This window comes from Loxodonta africana, chromosome 10 (genome assembly GCF_030014295.1).
Source record: "Loxodonta africana isolate mLoxAfr1 chromosome 10, mLoxAfr1.hap2, whole genome shotgun sequence".
NCBI lineage: Eukaryota > Metazoa > Chordata > Mammalia > Proboscidea > Elephantidae > Loxodonta > Loxodonta africana.
In genome coordinates, this window is record NC_087351.1 from 12,440,856 (window position 1) to 12,452,610 (window position 11,755).

At 42.6% G+C, this 11,755-nt stretch overlaps 1 protein-coding gene across 3 annotated transcripts in view; it reads right to left on the reverse strand.

The window, feature by feature from the left end:
* Positions 1–7,108, reverse strand: part of TMEM62 (transmembrane protein 62) — a 35,979-nt gene extending 28,871 nt beyond the window's left edge. For 2 of the 3 annotated variants that reach the window (XM_064292070.1, XM_023558743.2), the window contains exons 1-4: positions 6,929–7,108; positions 6,499–6,610; positions 5,080–5,217; positions 2,895–2,940 (exon numbers count right to left, since the gene is read on the reverse strand). In XM_064292070.1, coding sequence (XP_064148140.1) covers positions 2,895–2,940; positions 5,080–5,217; positions 6,499–6,610; positions 6,929–7,108 — 476 coding nt within the window. The remainder of the gene's footprint in view (positions 1–2,894; positions 2,941–5,079; positions 5,218–6,498; positions 6,611–6,928) is intronic. The other variant, XM_064292071.1, reaches the window with a different exon arrangement.
* Between the last annotated feature and the right edge of the window lie 4,647 nt (positions 7,109–11,755).

Consider the following 11,755-nt stretch of genomic DNA (forward strand, 5'->3'; position numbering starts at 1 on the left):
AACAGCCAAGTGTGTTAATGTTTGCACCATCTAGGGTAAAACAGGACTAAACCTAACCCCAACCCACTGTTGTCAAGTTGATTCAGACTCATAGCGACCCCACAGGGTTTCCAAGGCTGAAAATCTCTTCAGGAGCAGACTGCCACACCTTTCTCCTGAGGAGTAGCTGGTGGTTTCAAACTGCCAGCCTTTCAGTTAGCAGTCAATCGCTTTAACCACTGCGCCACCAGGGCTCCTTAGTCAGAGCCCAAGTATTCTTTGAAAATGTCTCTTAACTATTCCCACAATGCCCATCAAAGATGCAAACTGTTAATAGGAAGTGAAAGGAGACTTCTCCTCTGTCCTCTTCCTTTCTCACATTAATGAAAAAGGGCAGTCTCCTCCTCCAAGTTACAGCAGCTCTAATTACATACATTCAGTTAGTCAACCAGTGCTTTTCGACCTATCATCCTCACACTGACCCCACACTGTCCCCACATCCATGACCCTCATCCAGAGGAACACATCTTCTATCCATTTCAGGCCCTTCCCATATGGTGACTGGACTGTTATCACAGGACTCTTCTATTTATTCTCTATAACTACCATCTCTCCCCCGCCCGCCTTTTTACCCTATCTTTTTTCTCTATTGTCACGAGATTGCCTTTTATAAGATACTGTTTTCATTATGTTACTTGTCTCCTTAAGAACTTATACTGGATTATGAACTCATCACATCTAAACTTCTATCCTACTCTTGTAACTTAAGACCTCCAGAAATTGGCTCGAAAAACCCTATCCATGGAATCTGGAAGGCATTATGCTGAGTGAAATTAGTCAGTTGCAAAAGGACAAATGTTGTATGAGACCACTATCATAAGAACTCAAGAAATAGTTTAAACACAGAAGAAAATATTCTTTGATGGTTACGAGGGTGGGGAAGGAGGGAGGGAAAGGGGCATTCACTAATTAGATCGTAGATAAGAACTATTTTAGCTGAACGGAAGGACAGCACACAATACAGTAGAGGTCAGCACAACTGGACTAAACCAAAAGCAAAGAAGTTTTCTGAATAAACTGAATGCTTCGAAGGCCAGTGTAGCAGGGGCAGGGGTTTGGGGACCCTGGTTTCAGGGGACATCTATGTCAATTGGCATGAGAAAATGTATTAAGAAAACATTCTGCACCCCACTTTGGTGAGTGGCATCTGGGGTCTTAAACACTATCAACAGCCATCTAAGATACAACAATTGGTCTCAACCCAGCTAGAGCAAGGGATAATGAAGAACACCAAAGCCACAAGGTAATTATGTGCCCAAGAGACAGAAAGGGCCCACATAAATCAGAGCCAACATTAGCCTGAGACCAGAAGAACTAGATGGTGCCCAGCTACAACCGATGACTGCCCTGACAGGGAACACAACAGAGAATCCCTGATGGAGCAGGAGAACAGTGGGATGCAGACCTCAATTTCTAGTAAAAAGACCACACGTAATGGTCTGACAGAGACTAGAAGGACCCCTGAGATCATTGTCCCCAGACCTTCTGTTAGCCCAAGACTGGAACCATTCCCAAAGCCAACTCTTCAGACAGGGATGGGACTGGACTATAAGACAGAAAATGATACTGGTGAGGAGTGAGCATCTTGGCTCAGGTAGACACATGAGACTATGTGGGCAGCTCCTGTCTGGAGGGGAGATGAAAGGGCAGAGGGGGACAGGAGCTGGCTGAATGGACATGGGGAATACAGGGTGGAGAGGAGTGTGCTGTCTTGTTAGGGGGAGGGCGACTAGGAGTACATAGTAAGGTGTATATAAATTTTTGTATGAGAGACTGACTTGATTTGTAAACTTTCACTTAAAGCACAATAAATAAATTTTAAAAAGGACAAAAAAAAAAAAACCTATCCAGTGTCATAGCAGTGCTCAACATGAACCTCCATTCTGGTGATAAGTTTCCTTACTGCCCCCAACAGCTGATTCTAACCCTCTGTTCATGCTGATCCTTTTGCCTAAAATATGCTCTTCAGCATCTCTTCTCCAAATGCTGCACATCTTTTAAGGCTCGATGTAGTTTTCACTTCTTTCATAGTCTTCTCGGAGTTCACCCCATGCCGATTTCTGCCTTTACTCATTTCTCGTTGTGATCACGGTGTACACCATGTAACCTAGCATTTCATCAGCCATTCCTTCATTTTCTCTTCTAATTGTTCCCTAAACAATTCTTATCTCCCTAACTGGACTAAGGCAGAGACCGTATTTTTTTAATATCAGCTCCTCTGTCTCTCATGGTATCTAACCAGTAAAGGGCTCTCAATAACATTTGCGACGTGATTGACTGGCAATGCAGAACGAAGCTACTGAATACCCTGGAACTGAAAGGGAAGTTACCATCAAAGCAAGAATGCCAGTTCATTTAAACTAGGGAACTGTTTTCTAACTCTGAGCTCCCAGCCTTTTTCACAACCATGACACATAAAGATAATTTTTTATATTTTAATGGCATCTTGGAATGAAAGGACAATGTAACCTGGGGTGACCAGCTGGCCTCTCCAGCCACCCCAGAAGCTGAGGGGGAATCAGTATCTCAGCATTCTTAAAACCCATTAACCTCAGCACACTGACTGACAAGCTCTGATTGAAGCAAGAGAAAAAAAATCTGTATGCAATATTAAAAGTACGATTAGTCAACAAAAAGCATTAAGCTGTATGAAATAAAAAGGACTAAAGAAGAAGTCCAAATAAACAAAAAGAATCGAATCTGTCACAAAAAAGGAAGCCTCCTTTTCTAAACTAACAGAGGTAATTTGTAGAAATTTTATCCGTTAAAAAACGTTTTCATTCATTCATTGAATCGACTGCACCCTCCTTGTAACACGGACTCTACGTAGTTGTCGGTCTTGTCCATTACAGTACCTGTAATAATTCTCGACACTCTCCAGACTTGGAATGTTGAATGCATCTGTATTAAAAAGGAAAAGCAAACATGTTAATGCCTAGAAAAAAAAAAAATGACAATTCTTTCTATAACACACTTTAAATGGCAAAATGGAAATCAATTAGATTGATAATTTTTAAAATTTGACAGTTTAACAGAATTCAGATTATCTGGAAACTTATTTTAGGCACCTAGTGCACTGGGGAAAAACAGGTACTTTGAATTAGTACTATTTGGAATAAAGCAACTTGGAGTTATAAGACTGGACTGTTGCCATTACTGTTGTTTTAATTGTGTAATTTTGGATGCTAGCAAGGAGTGGATTCGTGCCTGATGTATGGATCCAGATGAAGTACTTCTGAAGAACCTACCACTTGGATAACAGGGTTAGTGCCAGTCTCAAGTCTTAAAGACTCAGCGGGAAAGGGGTTATGTAATGGTAAGTAGGAAGGTTAAGGACATCCTAGAACACTTAGCTAGAAATATAGTATCATATAGTTTGATTGCCTGGTTGCAATAGCTAAAATTGTTTATCACCTTTGATTTCTAAGAACCCACTACATTTTCAATAACCTTAGAAATTAAGCTGTAAATCCAATTTAGGCCAAAAGAAATATTAACATGTCTGCAGTCCTCATGCGTAACAGAACAACTCTGGGTTATAGTTAAATCTTAATAAAGATTAGTTCCCTCCCCTGTCTTAACTTCATATATAAACACATACCACAATCATTTATGCCTATACGAATCAAACTACATTACCGTGAACTGCAAGAGACTACCCAAAATGTTTGGTCACAAGAGTCTTCTTGATATTCATTACTTGAAATAAGAGGTCAGTAGATTCTTGGAAATCATTTTTAATATACACAGATTTGGTATTTGTTGCAAAACAACTTGACCTATACTACTAATTAGAATCGGGGAAAAATGGAAATGTAAATGGACCAGAGAAAGTTATAAGCTAGATATCCTATTTTTAACTTTCCCAGCTGTTTAGAACTATTTACAAAGAGGGTATTTTCTGATCAAGCCAACAGCTGTGTAGGTAGGATTATCATTTAAAATCATAGCTTAAAAAAAAATCAGCACTCATCAGCAATGAATTATCAAATGAAGTACTTTATTAACCAATGAGAAAGTCAACCTTTATAAAATAAACAAACTGATCTACCATCAGGACTCAGAGAAGAGTTCAATTCCTTACTGAAGCAACAATGAAAATCTAAAAAATGGTATTATCCATTTCTCTGCCCATGCATATGGGATTTGCTGGCATACTTTAATTTTAATTTTTTAAGTTACATACAGCAGAATTCACTTTGTGGTGTACCGTTCTGTGGATTTTGGCAAATAGCTGTGTATGTACCACCACAATCAAGACACTGAACAGTTCCATCACCCAAAAAATTCCCTCATGGTGCTTCTCTGTAGTCAGCTTCTCCTCCCATCCCCGCTCCTGGCAACCACAATCTGTTCTCTGCCAATAGTTGTGCCTTTTCCAGAATGTCATATAAACGAAATCATATAGTATGGAGACTTCTGAGTTTGGCTTCTTCCACTTAGCAAAATGTATATTTATTCTAAACATCTGCCTGCATGGATTTTTTTGTTTGTTTTGTTTTTTATTGTGATAAGCACATATGTAACAAAACATTTGCCATTCCAACAGTCTTTACACGTACGATTCAGTGACACAGTGCTCATCACGTTCTGCAGCCATCACCACAATTCACCTCCAACTTTTTCCATCACCCTTAAGAGAAGCTCAGTGTCTTCCCACCCCTCTCAATCAGCTGCCCTCCCGTGGTAGCCACTAGTAATTTCAGACCTATATACACCTGTCTGTTTTAGATCCTTCAGATAAGTGGAATCATACAACATTTGTCCTTTTGTGACCGACTTATTTCACTCATTGTGATCTGAATGGGTTTTGATGGAAGCTTTTCTTCAATGTAATGAAGAAAGGACCATACAAACTCTCACCTCAAAGGCTAACAGTGGCATTTGAAGTTTTTAAATCATATAACTGTTTTTCAGAGTTGTGGCCTTCAGTATATCTTAGAAACCTGTTTCAACATCCCATTTTATAATTTTACAATTGAAATTGGAAAATCTGAGTTGCAAAAGGAAAAAAAAAAAAGTCTGGCTCTTGACTTTTACCATGATTTCCTTTGATATCCAGCCACTTGGTTTTTTCCATGACCCGTGTCTTCTTTAGAATACCCTGGTAAGTTTGCCATTCTACCTCATGCTGCCTGGATCCCAACTTGTCCTTTGTTTTGGCATCGGTCAGGTCTCCTGTAGATTTAAATAAGAACTGAATCACAACACAAAATAAACTCCAGGGAGGGTCAAATATAAAAATGCACACTGAAGGTAGATACTTCAAGTACTCAGCATGCATAAGCATCACGCCTTATTCATCCATCTATGTGTAAAACAAGCCATCTAAAATAACAAGATTTTCTCAGCAAGGGCTTTAACTGTTTGTTACAGGTTAGCAAGCTCCTATTTAACCTTCTGTTTAGATGTGGGCTGTGAAAAAATATCTTTAAAGAAGCAGTACAAAACGCATCATGAGATTCTGGTAAAATGAAAACCTTTTATAAGAGATTCCATCGCTTTGGGCAGGTTTCTAATATCTATGGCAAGCTTATTTTCCAAACCCAAAATCAGGATATGTGATCTGACCAAGTATTATTTTTATAGCAAGAAGCAATCTGGAAGATGTAGTTTGGGCAATGAAATAAATTTCTAGGCAATGAGACAGAACAGTTGCACTTGGGGTTCTTCCATACAATGAGGACTGATACTCCATCGTATTAGCAGGAGTGTTTTAGTAGGGTGGGTGGGAAATGAGTTCCCAGTAGACAAGATAAATGCAATGCTCCTTTAGCTTCCTCTCCTCCAACACAGTTTGGGGGCAAATGGTGAGGGGCTTGAAGAGTCTAGGGAACCCAGCCACAAAAGTACCAAAGAATGAAGAAAAAGTGTGGCATCACTTAAAGCCTCAAACAATTGACAATATAACATTGACTAAATATGCAGTGAAAATCCTAGTAGCTTAGTGGTTAAGTGCTATGGCTGCTAACCAAAAGGTCAGCAGTTGGAATCCACCAGGTGCTCCTTGGAAACTACTCTGTCCTATAGGGTCACTATGAGTGGAAATTGAAACTATGGCAGCAGGTTTGTTTTTTTTTCTTTTTTGTTTAATAATGTAAAGAAATTGGAAAAGTTAGCAAAAGGAGAAAAGTTTTGATTTGTGGCTAAAGAGCTTTCCCTAATTCTCAAATCCAAAACAACTGCAACAACAATCAGATACAAATATGGCAGACAGCACTCTGACAAGAGAATCACCAACCTTGCATTTACTGTGCTGACAAAACTTTGTTATGGCAAACCATTCGGCCTGCATCTTGACTCAGTTATCCACAAGCAGAGGGAATTACAACGTCCCATGTCCTCTACCTCACAGGGCTCACCTGGGGCTGTGGGTCCCCAAAGTGAAAGCTGCAGCCCTGGCTAGCATTCTACCATCCGGAGCCACAGAAGACAAGACAGCAGGGCAATCCACCCTACCTGTTGCTAGGACGAGAGCTGGTTGAATGATGTCAATAGTTTCAGAACAGAACTTCTCTAAGTCTACCGCTCTGCCTCGATCGTGAAACCTGCTCAAGTGAATGTCGGATATCTGCCGAAAGCAGGTATTAAACAGAGATAATCTGAGTCAGGAAGAAAGAAGCAGCGTTGGCAGGGGCGGCCAAGCGGCTGTCTAGCGAGGAAAGAAAAACGGCAAGAAAAAATGCATCGACCACCCTCCCCCGACCCCAGGGAAGGCCAGAGCAGGGGCAGGGCCAGGACTAGACAGACGCGAGCTGCAACCTGACCCAGGCCCCCAGCCGGGAGGTTTGCGGGGCCACAGACAAGCGCAGTGGCGCCCCCCAGAAACCGCCCGGGGCCTCACGTCTCCGTGCCGCCCTGCACCCCCCCCGTGCTCCCCGCGCGTCACCTGCAGACCCCAGAAGATGTTGTTGCCTCGGGGGCCCGGCGCGGGGTGCGGGCTCCAGGGGCGCCGGGGCTGGGGCCGTGGCGCGGGCGGGCCGGTCAGGCCGTAGTGTTCCACGAGCACGGCCGCCAGCGCCGCGGCCGCCAGCCCTGCGACCACCCTCAGCACCAGCGCTGCGGCCATGCCGCCCGCCGCCGGCCTGCCGGGGCGCGGCCCTGGCTGCTCTGCGGCGGCGCCGATGCGGCGCTGCGCCCCCGGGAGCCGCTCTGGCCACACTTCCGAACTCGATGGTCTCGGGCCCGGCCGGAAGCAGCCGCGGCTGAGGCGACCAGGGCCTGCCGTGCGACGCTCGCCCGCCGCCGCGGGCGCCCGCGCCTGTCCCGGCACCTGCTCACCTCCCGCGGCCCGCCTCTGCGGGCTCCGTTTGCAAATGTGATGCAGGTGATGAAAAGGACAAGGCCAATCGCAATTGCCCAGTGGTGGCAGGGAAGGCGCCCGGGACTGGGTCCTGCCTCCGCCTTCGTCAAACATTCCTGACCTCCGTCGATTGCTTTCCTTACCTGCAAAACGACTTCATGATACCTCCCGCTCATCCTTCGCAGGGCTGCTGTGGCAATCACTGTGTATGAAGGCGCCTTATTAATTGCTGTGCAGACATGACAGGTGGCCTTCTCTGGCCTCCTATTACTAACTATGTGCCTCCATAGATTTTCTATAGATGAAATCCATGTTGTGTGTGTGTTCTTTTTCCCTTAACTTGATTTCATACGCACTTGGTTACACGCTATTTCCAACATGGTGGTATACCATTCATTTAGTAAACAGTAAATGTAGACCTGGGATGGAGGCCTGGTGGTGCGGTGCTTAAAGCGTTGACTGCTAACCAAAAGGTCAGCGGTTTCATTCCACCAGCCGCTCCGTTGTAAACCCTGTGGGGCAGTCCTACTCTGTCCTATAGGGTCGCTATGAGTTGAAATTGACTCTATGGCAGTAGGTTTGTTTTTTTTGGCTGACCAGGGACAGGAGAATTAGATTCAAACCCTGCCCTTAATTTATCTACCACACCAAGCGGACTGCCGCATCTTTCTCCGGCGGAGCGGCTGGTAGGTTCAAACGCCGAGCTTTTGGTTGGCAGCCGAGCGCTTTAACCAACGCACCACCACGGCTCCTAATTTAGCCAACCATTCCCTTTTTGTTGAATTTCTGCATTGTTTATCATCATTTGTTCTTGTTCTGAATAAATATTGCATGAAAATGCTTTTATTCAAGAAGGTTTTTTTGGGGGGGATATGTTGCCAGCTGTGAAATTATGCCAATTTCAATTCATTAAATACTTTTTGAGCACGTTTGGAGTGCAAGACATTGATCTAAACAGAAAATACACAGAAACACAAAGGTAAATAGCTAAAGAACCATAGTTTCCCTCACCTTCTTAGGAGCTTCTGTTAGGAAAATACACAAATAAGTTTAATATAAGAATATGTCATTTGTCACAAGAAATAACCAGATGGCCTGGGGAGGGGGGTTAAAGCTGGGAGAGATCACACCTTTGGAGAAAATCAAGAATCAAGGATGGGTGTTATTTCTTAATGGCAGAGATGGGGGTAGAATAGGGAGAAGTACTTTCCCCGCGGACCTAACATGAACCAAAGCATCAAGGTAAGTGAATGCAGCGCAGGTTCCGGAAACAGAGAGTACTTCAGTTTGGTGGTTTGGGTTATGCCTAGAGGAACAACGGTAATTAGAGCAGACCCTTGGTTTGAGCTTTATCATGAAAAAAAAAAAAAAAAAAAAAACCAATCCATTGCCGTCGAGTCAGTTCTGACTCATAGCAATCCTATGAGACAGAGCAGAATTGCCCCATAGGGTTTTCCAAGGACCAGCTGGTAGATGGAAACTGCCAACCTTTTGGTTAGCAGCTATCTCTTAACCACTGGGCCGCCAGGGCCCCATATCACGAAAGGCCTCTATAAATGCCAACAGTGAAGACAACAGAGCTCTGCTTTGGTAGATGGATCTGGCAACAGCACAGACAGGTGACTGGACAGAAGAAAAGTGTGGCAGAGAATCCTTTAGAAGGATATTGCAATAATCCAGGTATCCGGTATGAAACAAAGGCATGAACAAAGGGGATGGCAGGGTGTGGCACTAAGATGAGAAAGGAAGGGTCAGATGTAAAAAATCTCATAAAGACAGAAATGGGCAGAGCTTGACAACTGATTGGATATTAGAGGGAAGAAAGAGTTAAAGGATGGTGCCAAAGTGTGGCACTACTACTACTACTGAGGGACTACAGTGTGTGCGTGGGAAGCGCTGTTCACATTAATAAACTTGTTGCTTTTGTCTAGTTCAGCACCACTAGAAAACATCTAAATGGATACTTTAAGCCAGCTTTGAAAGATATGGTTAAGATGATCCAATTTAAGGCAGACAATGTGACATGGAAAATGCATTTGGAGAGGCCTTATAGGAACCTCAAAGATGAAGTCATTTTCCAGAAATGAGGTACAAGAGACTGAGTGATGGCATCTCAGACAGAGAAACATAAAGTCACAAAGGACAGCAGTCTGAATTACAGACACTGAGTTGCAACCAAACCACTTCTGTCGTGGTGCTCAAAATGATTAGAAATAGGAATTTAGTTAATGATGGCCTGTAATACTCCAGGAAAATACTAGTTAGATCAGCTCATCATTACAACTTAGCACAAAAGGTGCCTCTCAGTTCCTGACGTCAAAGAAAGGTAAACAGATATTTTATTGTTTCACGAAGGAAGCATACAGCAACATCATGAAAGCAAACTTTCCTAGAACTAAGGTCAAAGGAGAGTTTCTTACCTGGACATTTAACAATACATGCTGTCATGAGTAGCTGTGAATTGAACTATGTGAGGCTCACAAACAGGAGATGTAGAAACAGTTTTACATCACCATTTCTTATACTAACCTTGTTAAAGATCCAAGAATGTATTTTTGGTTTGTCTACAAAGTCATTTCTATAGAGGATCAAAGCAATGTAATCGAAATAGGTAAATTTTTAATTTTTAAAATTTTAATTGTAACAACAAATGAGCTGGGTAAAGGGTGTACTATTCTTATTTTTGCTACTTTTATGTAATTTTGGAATTATATCCAAATAAAAAATGTTTTAACATAAATAATTTTAAATAGCTCTGTGTTTAATCCTTTGAAGAGCTGCCAGACTGTTTTCCAAAGCAGCTGTACTGTTTTACATTTTTCCAGTGGACTACTTTGGGACCATAGTTTACTGATCCTCAGTCTAAGGTGACTACTTTCTTGCACAACATATTTGCCTGCAGCGATGAACGATCTTGATATTTCTGAAAGTCTGGTTTTCCAACTCAACCTCAAACTCCTCATCAGTCGCCTATACCCTCATGGGTACTTTTAAACCCTTTGAGTATTGATTGAGTCCTTTTTATTTTTCAAAAGCAACCTCTCCCAGAGCCTTCTGACCTCTTCCAAACTGGTCTGTTATATTTGCCATGTCTGGTGTAGCTGCTCTCCTAGTATCTGCCTTCATTCCATACCTAGGGATTCCTTTTGCCTTTTATCTGTTAGAAATACCGTGTTTCTTGTATTTATCCTACTCAGCTAACCTTCAGTTTTATCACAGGTTTTGTTTAACCTTGTCTCTTGGTGCCTAGCAAACTGTGCTCAATCAATCAATAAAATTAAAAAGAAGAAGATGCTTGGTGCTCAAACCATCATGGGCCCAGCCTGGGTCATCTTCCCAGAATTTACTCAGATCCTGATTTAAAAAAATTAATTTGTTCACGTCTGTTTCATCTGTTCACCAAACCACTTGAACCCCAGGATTGGTGTCATCTACCGCAAGCTGTGGCATATAACTCCTGCTGCACATTTATGGAGAAATGGACAAGGATTCACTTTCTCTCTCTCCAAACTAGATTTTAACCTTAGTGGGTTCAGCCATTTCCCATATGTCTGAAACAAAATGAATTTTAGACTCAAAGTGTGCTGAGCAGTTAGTCTCATCCCACCCCGGTCACTTGCCCATCTTCATTCCCCTAACCACTCTATGAAGATCATGCTCCCTGGAGCTGTATGGATCTTGATTCACATCCTGACTGACTCAATCTCTTCCCAGTTGTGTAATCTTAGTGAATCTCTTAATCTCTCTTCTCTTTTTCCATACCTCTTCCCCCTCAACCAAGGCTGAAATGCCACTATGGTTGACCGCCTTAATGGATAGCCTCCTTTAACCAGAAGTGTCCCGTAAATGAAACTTTTGGATCCAGGGTTGAGACTGAACTTAAGAACCAAGTCTATTTATGACCCTGAGATTAAGTCTGACTCAATCTGAACTGGCCATCTGAGTTTCACTCCAGAAATGACTTCTCAACTTTGGAAATCCTCCCCTCTAAAATGGAGCTGACCCCCCCAAACCTAGGTCTCCAAGCCAGGACTGATTCCTCCTAAACTACAACTGAAGCCTCCTTCCCTGACTACTTCGTCACAGTTCCAGAGCTTTCCCACTCTACTGTTGTTAGGTGCCATTGAGTAAGTTCTGACTTATAGCAACCATATGTGCAACAGAACAAAACACTGCCCGGTCCTGTGCCATCCTCACAATCTTTGCTACAAATAAGCCCATTGTTGCAGCCACTGTGTCAAACTATCTCGTGGAGGGTCTTCCTCTTTTTCACTGACCCTCTACTTTACCAAGCATCCTATACGTTTAGTTTTATATTTATCCAAGTTCTACCCACACATAGTTTATTTTCTCAACTTCCTTAACTAGTAATTAAAAAAAATATGTATTTGTTTTTCCCATAATCTAAGACAA